Source organism: Tachyglossus aculeatus, chromosome 22 (genome assembly GCF_015852505.1).
Source record: "Tachyglossus aculeatus isolate mTacAcu1 chromosome 22, mTacAcu1.pri, whole genome shotgun sequence".
In the NCBI taxonomy this organism is placed as follows: domain Eukaryota; kingdom Metazoa; phylum Chordata; class Mammalia; order Monotremata; family Tachyglossidae; genus Tachyglossus; species Tachyglossus aculeatus.
The window spans coordinates 6,726,291-6,746,626 of record NC_052087.1 but is presented as its reverse complement, the minus strand read 5'-3'; the positions used below and the strand labels follow the sequence as shown (position 1 = coordinate 6,746,626).

At 38.8% G+C, this 20,336-nt stretch overlaps 1 protein-coding gene across 1 annotated transcript in view; it reads right to left on the bottom strand.

Annotated features, from left to right (window-relative positions):
- The window catches only part of ELP4 (elongator acetyltransferase complex subunit 4), a 262,363-nt gene that overhangs the window by 109,372 nt on the left and 132,655 nt on the right, over window positions 1–20,336 (bottom strand). The window contains exons 8-9 of the mRNA XM_038764775.1: window positions 7,162–7,270; window positions 4,274–4,380 (exon numbers count right to left, since the gene is read on the bottom strand). Coding sequence (XP_038620703.1) covers window positions 4,274–4,380; window positions 7,162–7,270 — 216 coding nt within the window. The remainder of the gene's footprint in view (window positions 1–4,273; window positions 4,381–7,161; window positions 7,271–20,336) is intronic.

The following is a 20,336-nucleotide window of genomic DNA, read 5'->3' as shown; positions in this document are numbered from 1 at the left end:
CTTAACATCAAGAAACAAATTCCTTTCACATTCTCTTATGGAAGTATTATTACAGGGAAGAAGAAGTTCTTATAGCCAAGAGGCAAACCGAAAATTTGGGGAATCAGAATTCCAGAGAAAAAATCAATAAAATCCAGATCGAAATACGTTCTCTTCTATCTTTCTTTTGGAAAGACTCCATAAAGTGAGTCGGTTGGCATAACATGCAGGGGAAAAGCAAAAATTAGAAAAAAATTCCAAAAATTTTGGGCACTTACCTAATCAGAAAACTTTTAGTATGTGTCTAGTCACGTAGCCATCTTTTAGTCAATCATCAGAAAATCAAAGGCCAATTGGCATGACTCAACCCAAACTTTAATACCGCATGATTGTGTTGTGTAAGCTTGTTTTGTGCGAGAGCTGCTGTGGTTTTAGCAGAGAGATTAGCGACCGGACCTAAGCTGGCCTCCAAACCTTGCCCTGCTGATGCTTCAAGCCCTTTGAAGTCTGACCATCATACCTGGCAAAACAACAGTGGGAACTAGGCTGGTGTCAGATCTAATCAACTTGCTGGCCTCAGCATAGCTAACTATGGGGTGTGCTAATTGGCCCAATTGCGGATTATACCTTTTGCTACAAATTCAAGACAATAACTTAGTCCAGTGATGGTTTTTTATCTCCTTCTAATTAAGATTCCAAAGTGGGAAGAAATGGGATTAGGCAAGCCAACTTCAAAATTATGTGTCCCTTAAGGTGGTGTGCATCTTAAATAAGTCTCTTGTGATGCTATCTGTGAATTATAGAGTGTATTGTTATAAACAAACCAGCAAACACTCTGGGAATTTAGGCATTACTATTAATCTCTGTCACTGCCCATGCCCATTTTGGACATTTAATGTAAAACGATTACTCTGATTAATAGGAATAAAAAGTTAACCAAACTTCTAACGTATTAAGAAGATAAAAGGCTACAGGATTGCTTTTGAACACAACGAACGTGTGGACACCCTAAAAGTTCTAAATACCGTGCAAAATTTTAGCTCACATAATTTTTGACAAATAACCTCGTTTCTGATGACCACCTACCTGTAAACTCTGATAGGCACCTGCCTTTTTCGTTTCACAACTGTGATTCTATTTGCTAGAATAAGTGTTTTGTTGATTTTTCTTGTTCATGCTTCATCACTTGCAATTCCCAGGGTATCGAGCCCTAGTGGCCTGCAAGAGTTAAAGCATTTCCAAAAGATGAGCAATTTACTCTAATCTCACTGGCAGACTAAGACCTAATTGTTTTGTGGACCTCTCATTACACTGGAACTTAATGGGCCCATTCCTACCTAGCAAAAAGGGACTATCTTGCTCTTTTTTGGAGGTCCATTAAGTCTTCTGGGCTCCAGGGTGCCATTTAGTGAATTTCACTTCCCAAAGGGAGCTATTAACTCCTTTCTTACCATAGAACACACTTAATAAATCACTCATATTAAATGATAGCCAATTGGCCTGAAAGAGTTAATGTACTTCAAAAGAAAAAAACAGGGGCAATCCAGTCTCTGTAGCATCAGGTCCATTCTATTTGGATCAAAGTAAGCAGCACATTTGAAATTTCCCATACAACACATTACTGAACTGCCCTTACATACTAAGGAAATGTCTGTAGGTAGGACGGGCCAAACTTTGCTGGCTACCATTATTAGCAGATGACGGTCTCAGACCTAAAGGACATTAAACACTGACACGGGAGAGCTTTCATCGGATGTCACAACCAAGAGTTAAAAAAAGACCTATTTTGTATGTTCATTAAAAGCACCACCTCTTGAAAAGTGAGTTCTTAAAATAAATTCAGCCCTTGAATAGTTTGGTCTCAAATCACATGTCTAGATTCACGTGTCTACTCCCTGCTTTGTGTGAGAAATATAGTTGAAAAACAGCCACAGAGATTTCAAGATTATGCTTTAAGAGTATATTTTGTAGAGAATACAGAGTTCTTTCAAAAGGGTTTAATTTGGAAACTGTGGGTGAACATGCTACCTGCCATGACTACTTGCCAAGCACCATCTCTTAGCACCAGGGTAGACACAGGATAATCAGGTTGAACAGAGTCCCTGTCTCACGTGGGGCTCACATTCTAAGCAGAATACTAGCTGGGCCCCAAACAGACCAAACAAACAATAACCTACATTCCAAAACTTTGATGAATTCCAACAAGAGCTCATATTTTGGAGCCAACTCGTGATTCTTTTCTTTAAAAAACAACAACACTGCAATATCTAGATCATATACTCCAGAGACTGTCCTCACAAGGAGACAGAGTTGTGAAGCATACACAACTTCAACTTGGGGTGATGAGTAGGACAGTAAAGTAGAATAGGACAATAACCTGAGTTGTTCAAAGACAACAGACCATTGCTTCAGCTTAACTGGCAGAAAGTTGATCCCTCCAAAGAACTGAAGTAATTCAGAAAAGGCCCCACCTGAACAATGATGGTTAAAATTATTCAAGGGCAGTAACTACCCATCTCTACAGCAACAGTGTTCTTTTTTTTTTTTTTCTAAGGAGTTCATACACCCTTGGTTCAGACTGCATTGTCTCTTGGGCACTAAAAGTTTATGAATGGAGACCTCCTGGTTTGGTTTTTAAAGCAAGGGAAAGTGGCAGCTTTGGATCTGGTTGCTGATAGGATCATCTTGTGAGCATAGCTGAGTAAAATTCAACATACTTCATTAAAAAAAGATAAATTCAATGTTCAGTCAACATACTAGAAGATGAGGTATGAGTTCATAGGCGAGAGTAAATAATTACCACTCCATCACTTTAAAGCCCTTCTTTAATATCATGGTTAATACAGTACTGATTAAAAAAAACTTTAACAGTCTTTCAAAGAAGAGAGACAATGTCTAAATGATTATAGTGCTAAATTCCATTTCAAGGGTCCCTTCAGAGAACTAAAACAAATTAGTAAAGGAATCACTTTCTACAGTCTCCTTCATTTGGCTTTAAGTGGCTTTTGAGGGACGTATCCTCTGTAGAGAAACTTCTAGCTCTCATGCAGAGATGACCTGCTTGAAGAATTGGCTGTCTGATTAACTATTAACTACTCTCAATAGGATTAGATAATTAAGGACATTGATGACCATTAATTAGGAGGAGGGCACCTTAATTTGTCACTTGATAGGGCCCTTACAATGATTTATAGGTTAGTGCTACTTGCAAATGTGAGGGGAAAGAGAAAGAGAGAGGGAGAACCATTAAGTTACCTTATCAAGTGGCCAGCTAAAGAGGGCAGAGGGTCAAAAAAGGGCCATAGTGGTCACTTAAGGGTGAAATCCCAAACACCAAAGCAGTGCCAGGCCACATTGACCATCATTTGGTGATGAAGTAAAAAATATGCTAATTTATTGGTGGCAATTCTCTCTTTTTATGGTTTCAAGCAGTTAAGACAAGTGGCCTGCTTAAGGGCTTTTCATTTGAAAAGAGATTAAACAAAATGGTTTGTCAGAGCTGCTTGGCTGTTTTATGTCTTTGTTAAAAAAAAAAAATTGCAGACTGTACTGATAACTATCCCATCACCCCAAAAGCCATCTCTCTGAGCATTTCCTTGGGTTAATAAATACATCAGCTCTAATTGCTTAATAGTTCGATGTTCATTTGCTCTTTAGCAAGATTAAAATGAAATAAATCTTTTGTATTACTGTCTTCTGTCACTGTTGCTTGCATAAAGGTCACAGGAAAAAAGTTCAAATTCAGTAGAAAATTTACTTAAAGGACATTAGTATAAATGATATTGTGTTTAAAATGACATAAAAGAGTTAAAGGTGATTTCAGTAATGTGAAGAAAATGGTTTCAGAACGCTAAGGACTCGCCCCTGATGCCATACACAATATTAGGAAGCATTACACATTAAAACCCTTCAACTAGGGCAGTAACAAGAAGCCACTTTCCCACCCACCAACACAAGTCAGAGCAACTCATTAACATTTAATTAAATATTCTCCTGATGCCCTTAGAAATATGTATGTCACGCTTCTATTTAAGTGCGGGGCTTCCCTTTAAATGTACACGTTAAAGTAAAATCATATTTCCTTGCCGGTTCTCACTACGGTACCGCAGAACCGTGAATAATTTTCCATAGAAAGACAATAAAAAATAATTTTTAGGTCATTCTGAAAATTCAGAGCATTATACAGAGGAAATGCTTATTTTGATTCAAATGGAAATCGTGCACAAAATTCAAAGTAAAAACGAGAAATGTTACTTAAGAGGCTATGAATGAGTGAAAAAATATTTTTCCTTACCTCAATGGTGAAGAGCTTCCTTTTTAATTTAAAAGCCAGGTCCTTTGTGCCTGATACATCACAGATCAAACTGTTAAGCCGAGGAATCTGGTGGATATGAATCAAACCTGGTGAAAGGGAAAATTAAAGCAAAAAGATATAGAAAATGCTATCATCAGATGCATGAATTAAAGTCTCGCAGCAGAATTCCGTATATTTACCCACACGCATCCTCCTCGGTTTCAACTGGAGCTTACTACCAGGAGCAATGAAGCAAACGGTGCGATTATACTCAAGTAATCAAGCAGAATAAGATAAACAGAAATCCTTGTGCGAGGAAAACTAATTGCACTTTGGTACAGAAGTACGGATGTAAAGAGGGATCTTAATACTTGTCAAAACTACAGCCGGTTTGTGTGTGATTTTCTCTTGTATTTACAGTAAGCAAATATGGCTATCACCTTGCATGCTGCCCACGGCACCACTGAGTGATCTTTATTTTATTAAATGCACCAGTAAGCAGCCAGCAAAACAAGGCTTATGGGTTACTGATAACCAGTGAAGCTCTAATGAAAACTATTTCATTTTGTATCTTATTAATGACTTGAACAAACCGTTGGGGGAAATCACGTTTTAGAACACACTCTAGAAAAACATTAACCCCTATTCCAAGCCCCGACACACATCTCTCCTGTTTCTGAGATCTGAGTGTAGCTGTTACGACTTTCAAAACAGCACTGGGTACATTGTGAGCTTTGCCCTCTTGTCTCAGAAACTCAAGTTGATTTTTCTGACAAGGACACTGGATGGTTTTTGTGCAGCCTAATACAGTTCCGCAATAACCCAAGGGCTGTTTTCTGCAGATGAAAACTAGGAATGGCCTGCATTGCTTATTCTACTTGATTTCATATTTGTTATTCAAAATCAAACAAAAGAATTTACGGGTCCAAAGGACAGAGGGAAGCAAAATTCCAAATTGCAGCGGATCAGAAGAGAAACCTTAGAACTGCTGTTCTCAGAGTGCAGTGTCCAGAAATTTCCAGTTTTTTAGGTTTTGGCTGAGAAATGTGATGCAGCTTTAGTGCTCTGCAAACGTTCAACAGCAGTTTTCAAACAGCATCCTCAAAAATAACTGATCTTCAAGATAAATATTTTCATTATTTTAGATTAAAACATATTTATAAGGTACAAAATTTTATTTTTCAGAAATTGGCCAAGTAGGAAGAGTTACTTGTACAGTTTGTGGTTTCAAATTTAGGAATGCAGTTTGTAGTACCCCAAGCAGAGCTACTTGAATCATTTTTGTAGAAAGTCTTAAAAGACACCAGCATATTTTTAAAACATTCATTACTTATTCTAACCATTTGCATACTTCAGGTTTGTGGGGAAGAAATGATTTCCTTAGAACATTCTGGCCAACAGAACCTCTCCTAATAGAACCCATCACATTAAGCAGCAGTGAATAATTTATCAATTCACAAAGAAGATTCGGGACAAAGAGTCCATATCCTATCGACATTAAACTATTTTCAATCAAACTATCCGTAAGGCTTTAGGGCTAAAATAAAAGGAAAATGTATTAAACCTTTAAAGTGTGTAGTGCTTGCAAATATTTCTAAATGAATGGACAATGATATAAAACAGCACTTGACACCAATTGTTGTCAGAGCTAAGAGGTAAAATGTGATGAAAGACATAGCTTAATCGTAAGGACCTCCTCCAATCATAATAAGATGTATTAAACTAGCTGTATGGTGTTAGTGTACACACACAACATGGATAATTCTTATGCAACCACAGTGTCATCGAAGTACATTATTTTTCCAGTAGGTTATGTTCAGTTTATTTTTTAACTTGCTTTTTTTTTATATTGGAGTGCTTTTCTGTGACGACCATGATTACAGTTAATAAAGGTTATGTAGTGACTTCTGAAATAACAGTCTGAATGCACTGAATACAGTTGTCCCTTCATCATCTCTAGCAAAATTTCTGCATATCCTAGAATGTAAAAAACATTGCCACAGTCTTACGTGTTTACAGCGCGTTTCAAATAAGCAGCTCAGGCTTTAGACCAGAGGTTTCCATGGAACTACAGTAGTACCACAATAATAATAGCGGTAATTTATGCACACTCAGAGCACCATTCTGGATTAGCTAAAAAACTGTTTGTTATTCACCGCTTTATATGTTCAGTTTAGACCTGAGCTACGCATTTCTAGCCTTTCAGAATTTAAACAGTTCTATGGCAAGAACCTTTATAAAAATTCTGCAAATTAACTGCACACCTAATAGTGGACCGAATCAGTTTTTTTTAAAGCAAAACAAAACAAAAACTGGCCCAAACTCCTAGTTCCTATAATAAGAATTAGCAAAAGTAATTGTGAATTTGTTTACAAATCACAAATTAATCAAGAGGATGTTATGACAAAATAAGTTGCAAAATGAAAAATTCATATGAAGGTTTTCTTGTATCATGCAAGCAAATTCACTTTTTAAAACATATATATATATATATATATATATATATATATATATATATATATATATATATATATGTTTTCTAGGTTCTCTATTTAAAACTTGGAAGATCAAAATTATCAATTTTCTGGCAACTTTAGCTCACTGGTCAAATGACTGCCAAATCTACTCTGAATGTGAATTCCCCAGATCCTGCCTGTTTAGATGTACATCTGATTGAGCAGTGCCTTAATAATATTGCTTGACAACACGCAAGTAGTTGCCGTGTTTCCTTTGCAGGCTTAATGCACTTTGCTGAAAAACGATATAAGAGGTATATTCTGAAACAAAGTCCAGTGCTCCTTGGGCAGATAGTCCAGTTGGAAATGAAGCCGCCAAACACCCTGGAAGCACTCAAGGCAGACTTTCTGCATGCTAAAGATGGAACTTACCATGGTAATCCTTGTATAATGGATTGGTTTCTCTCTCTGAGCCGATAAATGATTCGAGACCAACTACCGTATCTGACAAGTTTATAACACGGGCAGTAATTGCTTTATTCTGTAAAACATGAAAATAAAATGCTCATTTCATACGTTTTAGAAGTATAATTAACATTTCTGAGCAATAAACGAAACTGAAAATAGATCATAAATGCTTAATAACAGCCAATAATAAAAGGCCTCCAGGGATCTACAATGAAAAGAAAATGTTTGGATGTTATGAAAATGCAGGCCCAGGCAGAGTGAAGGAAAGAGCTCCACACATTGGTCTCATCACTCAGGGTGACACAGGGGTGATTTTTGGCTATTCTTGAACCCTGCAGATTCTACCGCTTCTAGACTGCTCTACTGGGGCATCTGTATCAACTTAATTTGCTCCCTTTAACCCTAACCCTGCCCTCAACCTCACCGCATTTGCGTCCACATCCTAATTTTTTTATTTATACTAATGTCTGCCTCTTGACTGTAAGCTGGTCGTGGGCCGGGAGTGTGTCTGTTATACCGCTCTATTGTACTCTCCCAAGTGCTCAGTACAGTGCTCTGCACACAGTAAGAGCTCAATAATTACGACTGCCTGATGGATTGATTGAATCCAGACATTAACAGGGTTTTGGGAAGAGCAGGCAGTGGATCAGAGAGGGGTCTCACTGCCACCTGTCCGCTGGGACTACGTCCCAAAGCCTGCAACAGCTGAAGAGCTTCTGTTTCTCTTAACGTATTAAAAACCTGGAGCAATATCGAAGGGCTCGGCTCAGAGGCTGCGTGCAGGTCTTAGCTGGCTTTGGGGTTTTCTGCTCTATCCCTACAGATGCTGCCACTTGGCATGGGGGCAAAGGAAGGGAGGACGGTGACAGAAGCAGGACTGACAGCTCACGCTTCCTCTCCTGGGACACCACCGGCTGTTCTAAAACACAGCATTATTATTACCCCTGCTAATAATCAGTCCTCTTATGCCTATACAGAATTTGGTGCGGGGGAGTAAAGGGAAGATAAATGCCTAAACATGAACAAACAATTCAGCATATTCATTCATTCAATCGTATTTATTGAGCGCTCACTTTGTGCAGAGCACTGTACTAAGCACTTGGGAAGTACAAGCTGGCAACATAAAGAGACGGTCCCTACCCAACAGCGGGCTCACAGTCTAGAAGGGGGAGACAGACAACAAAGCAAAACACATTAACAAAATAAAATAGAGTAAATTGGTACAAATAAAATAGAGTAATAAATATGTACAAACATATATACATATGTACAGGTGCTGTGGTGAGGGGAAGGAGGTAAGGCATATCCATATCCAATTCCTCCTCTGCAACTCTGGATTTTAAAATGCCAACATATGATGCAGGTACTGATGGAAGTTATCAAATGACATGAACCAAAATCCTGCTTTCAGAGCACGTGCCTATTGACTTATTGGCAAAATATGAAAGGTGGGGCGGGCTATGTGTTCCTATTAGATGTGAACAAGGTAGTACAGGAAAACATTTTTCTAAATCGTCAGTTTGCACACTTCTCCCCACTCCTCAAAACCCACCAGTGGTTACTCATTTCTCTTTGCAGCAAGCAAAAACTGCTGACCACTGGCTTTAATGCACTCAGTCAGCTCTCTCCTTCCTAGTAACCACCCTCTTCTCCAATTAAACTACAGCTCACACTCCCTGCTCCTTGTTCTCATCTCTCCTGCTACTGGTCCCACTCTCCTGCCTGGAGTTCCCTTGCCCTTCAAGTCAGACAGACCGCAGTTTTCCCCAACATCAAGACCTTCCTGAAATCACATTATTATCCAGGAGCTCTTCCGCAATTAATTTATACCCACCCAGCTGCCTCTACAGCTCTTGTGCCACTTGGGCAACTTACTGTCTCGCAGCATCCTGTAGCACTTTGGTTCGAATTTTCCATACCCTATTGTTACTGTACAAATAATTCCCTTTTCTTTCCTCCTCTCATCTGTATATTATTTTAGTCTCTGGCTCCCCTGGTAGATTTGTAAGCTCTTCGAGGGCACAGACCATGTCTACTAACTCTATTGTCCTTTCCCAGTGCTTAGAACATTGTTCTTCACATAAGACTCCCAATAAATGCTACTGATTGATTGGAAACTAATTCTACAGTCAGACCCTTCTCTCCATCCTTTCTGTTCTTGAGCATGAAACCTGTCTTCTGAAAGCCAATCTCCTATGGATTAGAAACATACCTTTTCTGGAAATTACTTTTTCAAGTACACATTCTTCCAAAGGGGACTGGCATCACTGTGTTCATGTTTATAATAATAATAATAATAATTGGCATTTATTAAGCGCTTACTATGTGCAAAGCACTGTTCTAAGCGCTGGGGGGGATACAGGGTGATCAGGTTGTCCCACGTGGGGCTCACAGTCTTAATCCCCATTTTACAGAAGAGGTAACTGAGGCTCAGAGAAGTTAAGTGACTTGCCCAAGATCACACAGCAGACATGTGGCGGAGCCGGGATTCAAACCCATGACCTCTGACTCCAAAGCCCGTGCTCTTTCCACTGAGCCACACTGCTTCTCAGTTTACAAATGGAAATTATTTTGATGGTCACAGAGACCACAAGCAACTAAGAAAAAGTCAACTCCTGAAAGGATACAAATTGAAGGCTTTATCATTTCACTTTACTCATTTAATTTTTGAAGAATTAGCAATCTAAATTTTTTTAAAGATCCCTGAAATCAACCAGACACATCCAAATATCAAGGCAAACCCAATTACGGTGAAAATACGAAAATACAGTTTCTTTGTAAGAAGTGATGCTAAATGATAAAAAGTGACCCAGAAATACTGAGTGTTTCTGGTGCAGGGAAATATTTACTGAAGGAATCTAGTGAACATGTGCTGAAGGAGTAGCAACAGACTAAAAAGCTCTGTGCACAACTCATGGACTGAAGGACTATAAGGAAGTTTTGAGCTTTGAAGGGCTGTATCAGCAAGGCCCTACATGGAATTTATTTACTTATTGGCACCCAGTAAAGAATAGGAAAGAAGCAGCGTGGCTCAGTGGAAAGAGCATAGCATGGGCTTGGGATTCAGAGGTCGTGGGTTCTCCAGCACTTAGAACAATGCTTGGCACATAGTAAGCGCTTAACAAATGCCATCAAAAAAAAAAATCCTGGCTCTGCCACTTGTCAGCTGTGTGACTTTGGGCAAGCCACTTCACTTCTCTGTGCCTCAGTTCTCTCATCTGTAAAATGGGGATTAAGCCTGTAAGCCCCAAATGGGACAACTTGATTACCTTGTATCCCCCCAGCTCTTAGAATAGTAAATGCTTAACAAATACCATCATTATTATTATTATTCTGTAAATACTGCTGCTTTTGGATCAAGTTGTTCCTTTTAAAGACTTCATATACACGTTCTTAATTTTAACAAATTATTTTAACCTGGAGATGTCAAGAATACATACATCAATGTTGATGTCCCTAAAGGGACAGGAAACCAAACTTTTCAAAAATCTTACAGTTGGTAATATAATGCTCCTATGAAGGTAGTTGAATCTAATGCCCAGAAAGTAATCTAGGCTGAATCCCGAGTTCCCACCCTCCCTGTTGACTAACAGCGGGTAACCAAACCATCCACCGGCTCCTCAAAACTCCTTAAATCAAAGACCATTATATACAAATGTATCCAGGTTGAGCTCTGCCCAGTTATTTTTCACCTAAACAAAAATATCTGCTCGACATTCCTACAGCTGGGAAACAGTTCCCAGTGAGTCAACTTTAGAATGATTCATTGTCTTGAGTAGTGAATTGTCCTAGGGGTGGAGAAATGGTTCAGGGTGAAAACAAGTAGTAGATGTGGAATAACCATGTGGTTCCCTGTAATAAGAATCCTGGATGACAACGGCACTCTCTCTTCACTTCTTTAGCCCTCTATTTGGGGATGAACTCAAACTACTTAAGAGATATTTTTTTTCCCCCATGTGGGCTGCAGATCAACTTTTGAAAAGGCCTCTGACAGACCTCTCAATCAAAGAGGACAGATTTCCTTTTGTCTTCCAGTGAGAGATTATCAAACACAATGATTGAACCCATTTCTGTGAATCATGACGGTCTGAATCCAGAAACAAAAATTTTAAGAGATTGAGAATGTGTTAATATTCAAAAAATAATTGTTGTTTTAAAACCCTCTTTTTATCTTATTAAGAATAAGCAGAGAGTAACTCGCTCAATAAAGAGAATCCACGTGCCGTTGCATTTTGGCAGCCAAAGAGTCCCCATCTCTCTGTAGTTACATTTTACTCTTCACTAATAACTACAGAAATAACTCATTTCACATTTTTGAAACTCCTAACTTCACATTTTCAAAATACCCATTACTGTGTAAAGCAGCCTGTAGGAAACCTTGAGGAAATGAAGGACCCAGTTGGGAAAAGAAATGAAAGGCGTAGGTAGACTCATTTATCACGTTTTTCAGGAAGCCGTTTTCAGACTTTAGACTATGTCTGAGTAGCCTTGCTGCATAGCTTTCAACTTCCAACTAAACTATTTAAAGCTAAACTTTAAAAAAAAGTACATGAAGTGATAGAAGCAGAATAAACTTTTAATCATACTATTAACAAAAAACAACTTCCATTTAACAGTGACTATTACCGCTCTCTGCCTGCTAATTTTGGTTAACTGTTTGAATGGGGAGGCAAGCCACTAAAAGTGAAAGTTGTGCAGAAGGCAGCAGGATGACTATAAAACACCAAGCCCTGGGAATTATATATAAATAAGATTAAAACCTACCTACCTTTTGAAAGCATTAACCTTTACTTTTGTTACCGGCTCAAGAGTTCTTTCACGTCTGTGCAGGAACAAAATAGACTTTTGGAACCTTGAATGTGCACAGAGTTGAAAAGATGTGCTATAAATTATTTCAAATCATAAAGATTATGAACTGTTATTTGCCACGAGAACAACCCAAATCCATGTCTACCCACTGCCTCGATCACTTTACACTTCCCTCTTTTAAATGATCTTACAAAGGGACTTGGTTGTGCTTAGATAGTTTCTAAAGCTAAAAACTGCAAACCACTCAGAAGCATCCAGAAGCAGTGAAACAGTGCATCAACAACTGTCATAACATAATGTCTCCGGGTTCAGAGAGATTTAATAGACCTAAGCATGGAACTCTGAACTTCCAAAAAGCTAGCAACAGTCAGTCTGTCAGCTCCTATTCTGTCATAGGTTTTAGGCAAAGCACTGAAAGTTCATGCCTCAGTTCACATCTAAGATAGAAATGCCAAACTGAGGTAGTAATACAGCACCCTAGAACACAGAGGAGGGGAGCATTGCAATTACAGCCTTGAATTTGCAGAATTTACCTTTGTTATCAGTTAAACATCAAGTGGGAAGACAGTCTGGCACTTCTGACTTACATATTCTGGTAGTTGCCACACATTTGCACGCTGACATCAGCCACTTACGTAGTGCGGGCAGTCGCCAATCAGCCCTGCCCATCTGGACTCAAAAGTCTAACGGAGCTTCGAAAGCTCTCCAACTCCACACAAACCCCCCTCCAGCTTTTAGGTGAAACTTGGCAGTTCTGGAGAGAAGCCAAGACATAGTTAGGAGGGAAGCCAAAGGGAGAGCGAGCCAGTAAGCAGGAGTTCGGAGACAGGTTTGTTGGCAGCTTCTAAAGCCATTGTTTTAAATGACATAAAAAGCATTCTTTAGAGTTCCCAGTTGCTCTGAAACTTTTGTACATTAATCATTTTAACCCAAACATATAATATTAGCAGAGCTGAATGTGGAATCCCAGTTCTTCCCCCTTCCCCACACTGATTTCGGGTTTTTGTTTGGTTTCACGTAGAGGTCTTTTTGAAAAAAAAAAAGAGATACTCCAGAAATTGGACAGACTTTAATTTAGAAAGCTCAGTGTTCTCTAATTTACTGATTTAGATTAAACCTTTATTAACAACACTGGACTTCTGAGAGGAGTTCAAAGAACTTGGCGGAGACTACCAGGTGGGAACTAACCACCCTCATTGTACGGATAAGTAAAGGCATAAGAGAAACTGTCACATAAGGAATCAATAGCAGGGCCATCCCAGAAGGGTGTGGTCTTGAAGCAATCAATCAATCGCATTTATTGAGCGCTTACTGTGTGCAGAGCACTGTACTAAGCGCTTGGGAAGTACAAGTCGGCAACACACAGAGACAGTCCCTACCCAACAGCGGGCTCACAGTCTAGAAAAGCAAGTCACTCAATGTGCGGCTTGGAAGGGAGGAAGAAAGGGGTCTTAATGAGAATCATCATCATCAATGGCATTTATTGGGTGCTTTCTATAGGCAGGGCACTGTACTGAGTAAGCGCCTGGGAGAGTATTACAGAGGGGGAAAGGATTTAAAGAGTGGAACTATTTACCAGTGCTATTTACCAACCACCCTTAAATCGTCCCCTAACAAATGCATGGGGCAATTAGGCCAGGGTACATCTGGGTTCCACACCGAGAGACCATGTTGGGCTTCCTGGAGGGGAGGGTAAATCCTAGAACACTTACCCAGATTCACCCTACCTTAAAATGCCCTTGGACGGTGGCAGGGCCACACCCAAGGGTGCACAGGTCCCCAAGGCTTTTAGACAGAAAGTTCAACCAGGTTGCTTAGACAGGTGAGGGGAAAGTATGGATTCAAACGATGGGAAGAAAGGGAGCTAGAACTCACCCCAAGTAGCTTGTTTTAGGGTTAGGGGGTGAAACAAGGACAAAGGCTAGGGCTCCAGAGAGTCCAGTCATGAGTCTCCACTGCTGGGTAGGGACTGTCTCTATATGTTGCCAACTTGTACTTCCCAAGCGCTTCGTACAGTGCTCTGCACACAGTAAGCGCTCAATAAATACGACTGATTGATTAACAGAGTTATACCTAGGTAGTTTTCTATCAGGGGAGAGAGGCAGAGGGACAGGTCATTTTGGGGATGGGATCTGTGGGAGAGGGTTGGCCACAGGTTAGGATTCATTCATTCAGTCGTATTTATTGAGTGCTCTGTGTGCAGAGCACTGTACTAAGCACTTGGGAAATACAAGCTCTGCCACCTGTCTGTTGTGAGACCTTGGGCTGGTCAACTAACTTCTGTGAGCCTCAGTTTCTTCACTTGTAAATTGGGGATTCAATACCTGGTCTCTTTCCAACTTACACTTTGTGGCTGATGAGGGACAGGGCCTGTGTCCAACCCGATTACCTTGGATCTACTCCAGGGTTTAGCACCGTGCTTGGCAGAGTAATCGCTTAACAAATACCACCGCCACTACTGTTGTTGTTTTTCTTATTATTATTTTGTTCCCGAGGTGGGTCTTCACAAATTTCAGTCCCACTGAAGACTGAGAACTGGTCGTATCCTCTCCCGAGCGGACCTAGACCCAGACTAATGTTAAAACTGTCCTGTTGCCCTCTTTCTCTTACCCATATTTTGCCTTTATCTTTACAATAATAAAATTAAATATATTACAAAGTAAAGTTCTACTTCCAGACAATATTTTAATAAACTCGATCATTAGTCTGCAGAATTTTAATCAATGAGAACTTTGAAATGAATCAGTAAATTAGCATAATGCCCATCTGTAGTCTCTGATAGGAACAGGACCCACGGTTGCTCATTTTGGTTTCTTATTGAAACAGAAGGAAACTACACAGAATTAATTAAATAAGCTCTGAATATGATACACAACTCTAAATACCAAGAGTAAATAAAAACAGTGATATTGAGTAGCTGCCCCATCCCATATATTGAAAGTCATGCAGATCTAGAATGTTCTTAACCAGAAAGATAATTTAAAAAGATGATGGAATAAGTTGATAATAGATACTAATTGTCCTTCTCCTTTCCATGCTGGGTTTCCATTTCAAATCCATCCCTCCTGGAGGACGGACATGACAAGGGGTAAAATGAGGCATTTTCAGACACATAAGGTATTCTAAGCTAAAATATGCTTTACAGTTTTTAAATGTTCAAATTAAAATTAGTTTCAGTGATGAAATTAAGCAGATGATGAGAAAGTGCATATTTTTGTTCATTTATGTGGACTTTCAATAGTAGTAGTAGTAATGGTATTTATTAAGCGCCTATTGGGTGCAGAGCCCTGTACTTAAGTGCTGGGAGAAAATACACACACTAACTTTAGCTCAGCAATAATGGCAAACATAATAGTAACCCAATGTAAAAAGTCCATTGCAACAGCAAGGATGGTGTAGACAACAACTCAAGGAAACCTGACATTTGCTAATAGGTTGTAAGTGTGGATGCATAGAAATTCTTGCAGAGTATTCAGGTATTTACAATTAATCATACCAAAATCCCCAATATTCCTGTATCATGGGATAAATTATACAGGTGAGACCCTTAAGGATTAGTAATTTAGCTCCACTTGTAATTAAAGCTGTGGGAATAATAAAAACTTGCACCATTTGACATTAAAATTACCATTTTTGAAAATTCCTTCTGGTTGTTTTTCTGTATCTGAAGCTCTTATTAATTACTCTGAAACAGATTTTCCACTTCCGGAACAGGAGAAAATACTCCGTTACGTTATAATTCATACGCTTTTAAAAAAGACTGCCTGAACAATTAAAATATTCATTACAGAAAAATCTAAGTTAATGTACACCTAGTGTATTTCTGGATTGTGGTTCAGGGTTTGAAGTAAGGAGAGGGAAGTGATGGGAGAATTGATGGAAATGCATTCCCACCATTTCGAAAGAGTTTGATTCTCTTCGATCACCCTTTAGGGGCCTAACTCTTAGGCCTATAGATAACCCATTCCACTTTCTTATTATTACAAATGAAATGACACACAAATCATCCTACTTGCTTTGTTCCCCTTACTCCACTTAGGTAACATAAAAATGTGATGCAAACTTGTAGCAACTAATAATTACATTAAAATGCTAGCAGATTCAGTAATAAGATGCTTCATTCTGAAACCTTTTGGGAAAAGGTTTTTAACTTTCACAGTGCCTGGGGGAAGACCCAGTTCCTTGACTCATTTACACCTAAAGTGTATATATATATATATATATATATATATATACACTTTATATATATATGTATGTATGTATTTTCAGTATATGTATGTATATGTATCATAAGAGTGGGCTTACTTTTTATTTTCAGTATATGTATGTATGTATATATGTATATATACATATACTGAAAATAAAAAAGTAAGCCCACTTATGATTCAAATACTTTGATTCTTTTTTTTTTACAATCAGGACATCTCTGTGGAATAAAATGTTTAACTCCTCATTTTACAGATGTGAAAAATGAGGTGCAGAATATATGAGTATTTAAAATCACTGAACACCAGAAGCGCTCACTATCTGTTTTTGGGAGGGTTAAGTCAACGATCTGGCATTTCAAAGTTGATTATTTTCAGAACATACAGTTTACTTGAGGCCCAGGCACCTCTGCACATTACAAAATCTGAGCTACCCCCCACCACCGCCAATAAAGCTACAAATTCGGCATATACATAAGAATGTAAATTATAGAGTAAATAGCAGTTCTAAGACATTTCTGTCTCACGATATTCAAAACCTCCTTTACGAGCAAACTATCAAGGAATAGATGGGCAGACTGGAAAAATTTCTAAAATGGAAGCAGCTGATTTTAGATTTGCGGTTCTGTTTTCTAGAAATGTTTAAGAGACACTTTTGGGTATTTCTGTTGCAGATAATAATAATAATGGTATTTATTAAGCGCTTACTATGTGCAAAGCACTGTTCTAAGCGCTGGGGGGATACAAGGTGATCAGGTTGTCCCACGGGGGGCTCACAGTCTTAATCCCCATCACTCACAATAAAGGTTTGGAATAAGAGAATACATCAATCAATCAATCAATCGTATTTATTGAGCGCTTACTGTGTGCAGAGCACTGTACTAAGCGCTTGGGAAGTACAAGTTGGCAACATAACAGTCTACATTTCTAAGCCATTCCACAAAGATTTACCAAGTTACAATCTGTTGTCTCTGCCACTCCGTACCTCCTTTTAAGCCTTAAAAGCGAATTCACAGATGCCCCGAAGCCCACACCCTGCCTGGATAAGCAACTGCTAATATCCTAATATCAAGCCGAGCACCCAGCTGATGTTTGTGATACTGTGGCAGGTTAGAGATCCTAAAGTTTAAAATCAGCTTAGAGTAATCCCATATTGAGGATAAAATTATAGCCTGTCATCAGGGCAGGCTGACAAAGCCAGGTCCAGATGGGAGACTGGCTGGGAAAAGGGCTGAGGCAGGTGGGAAAATGATGGGAAAATGATGGGAAAATGATGGGAAAATGATGGGAAACGGATGGAGACAGGAATGCTCCCTCTGCTGGCAAGGCCCTCACCTGCTTTCATTTTGAACTAATGACGGGCTTTCCTTCAATTATTTAGCATTAAAGCGATAAATAACGCACAGTCTTCCCTCCCTCAGTCTGTTGCTGGGGGTTTGCACATTTCCGAACCCATGGTGTCCTATCTTACTACAATAATTTGTCAGAATTATGAAGCTCCAATGCTCCGCTACGGGGTCCAGTTATTTTTCTCATCCTCTAACTGCAAAAACAAACACAAGGAAATCCTGCTTTGTTTTCCAAATGCCAAGTTTTCGAAAAGTGAAGAGCCGCTTCAGAATGATGTTGGATTAACACACACCCTTCTGAATTGGAAAAAGATCTCACAGTGGTATCTCTTCTGCTCATGCTCAACGACGGAAACCATAATGAGGTAATGTAAAAATGAACCAAATAAATCAACTATACAGGAGACAAGAAAACAGCATGTCGGAGCAAAACAGCATCGCTGTACAGCGCCAAACCTACCTAATGATCTAATGATCTGAGTTGGGAAACATTATGTATTACTAAGAAGGGGATTTGGAACTCATGTTTATACAAAAACTTGCTAAGTTTTACAGAAAAAAATTATTCATTATTTGATTTGCGATGTAAGTTAATAGCTGAAGCAAAAACATTTAGTAAAAATCTGTTCCAGGATTTTGGCCTACAACCAGACGCTCCCAGAACAGGAGGGATCAGCTTTTTCACCCACTGTTCTCATCTGAATCCTGGCTGAAAAGCTACTCCAGCTCCCAGCTTTCCAGAAGGCTCCATCCCAGGAATCCTCGCCTGCCATTTGGTTTGCTGATTTTAATCTCATAGGACTTTCTTACAGTGGCTCCACTATGCTGAACTGGCACTTGCTTCTAGAAGTGAGTTATTATTAAACTTGTAGGTCAATTGTGCCGCTAACAACTCCTTGGAAGCTTTCAGCCACAGTGTACCATTTGCTGATCTAATTAAATATTAATTCTAAGTGTTACATTTTGTGGCTAAGAGCTTTTATTTTCCATCACCAGTCTGGAAGAGAGAGAGGTTACAAGGCTAATTTAATCTCCTGTCACCGTTCCCCCCACCCCCGCCCCCCAGCACTAAAGTTTAACTGCATGGGTACAAAAACATCACTAAAGATACAGTACCTTTATATAGCAATAGTAATGTAATTAATAGAACAGGATTAACTATTAAGGTGTAATATGAGACCTTGGATGGTTTTTAAAAAGACTAAACGGGTAAGTAAAACCCATTTCGTCTCAATGATGCACGTATACAATATCATGCTTTTCTGAAGATAATACTTCTTTATTGAAAATACCGTTAGACTATCTGAAGATGAAAAGTCCAGGCCGTCTATTTCCATAGGAAATGTCGAAAGGAAATATTGTGACCTATGCTCGTTCGAGAAGCCTTCCTTCACTCGCAGAATGAGTGCACAACTTTGTAAAAATAAAGCCACAAGTTCCAATGCAGTACACTATTCTTAGGAAAGATCATGAAATAGAAATTTCAAAGAACGCTTTTCCAGTTCCCTCTTTCGGCTCTACACTCCCCAAATCAGCGGAATCCAGGTCCCCTCCCTCTCCCCCCTCTGCTTCCAGAACAGTTGTGTCCACGCCTGGACACTGGGCATTATAAAGACTGCGTGGTCCAGCAGCCAAAGATTCCATATGCCTGAACAGATGACTCCATCTCCATACTGTGATGGGACATTTGACTCTTTAGATCTGTGCTACACTTGAAAACTCTCGACCTGCTACTTCACTACTAAATAACCCATACTTTAATAGAAATAAAGGACTTCATTAAATGAAGCGAGGGAAAAACAATCTTTCAACAAACGATTCCCCCCATTTAAGCTCTACTGAAGTACTTTCTGATAGACTGAGGAAAACAAAATTGCTGCCACTGACATTTTAGCATGATAATAGTAAAAACTTGTGTTTAAATTATTCACCTCAAACCGTTCCTTTTAAAGGAAACTTAAAAAGGACAGCCTTTGTCCACTTGTACAGATGCACAAAGGTGCCCAGGAAAATGAATCAGTATGAACTGAACTATTAATATTTTTTAATTTCTTTACAAAATCAACATGTAGGAATTGCATAAATGCATTTTATACATAATTTTGTCATTTTATTACATATGTTATCTGAAATTATTTTATATGTGAGGAAAAGAGAAAAAAGGAACAATAAATTATAGGTATAGACAGTATATATTACAATGATATGGTTGACACAGTTATTTAGGGGAATCCAATTTTTTAAAGAGAGTTGTAAATAATCACTGGTTCATTCTGGTTTTTTAAAAAAGCATGCAAAGTTATGTTCCCTAATCAGATTCCCATACTGCTTCAGTTCTTGATTAAATTTGGAAACACCCAGCAAAATGTGTTTGAAATTTCTAGATATATCTACACTTTCATACGTAGATATGTCAGCAAGAAAATCAGAATAACCTGGGCCACAAATCCATAAGATACCTTTGGATGTTTGTTTTACTTTTACAAATAGCACTTGAGATTAGAGATGCCATGCCAGCCTACAATTTTCATCCTTAAATTTTGCATTTAATGAAGTGCATGGGAAAAAAAGAGCATTTAAATAGATCAAGCAATATGACAGATGGTGTTGTTTCAGAGTGCTACAGTTATGCTCATATCTTCAACTGCTTCAAAAATGTTATTCAACATTTTATACTCATGAACTCAGAAAAGTATGTTAGCCCTTCACCATGCAATTATTCTTAGTTCTTGTTTTAAGGATAAAAGATTTCACACTGAGAGAAATTCACAAACCC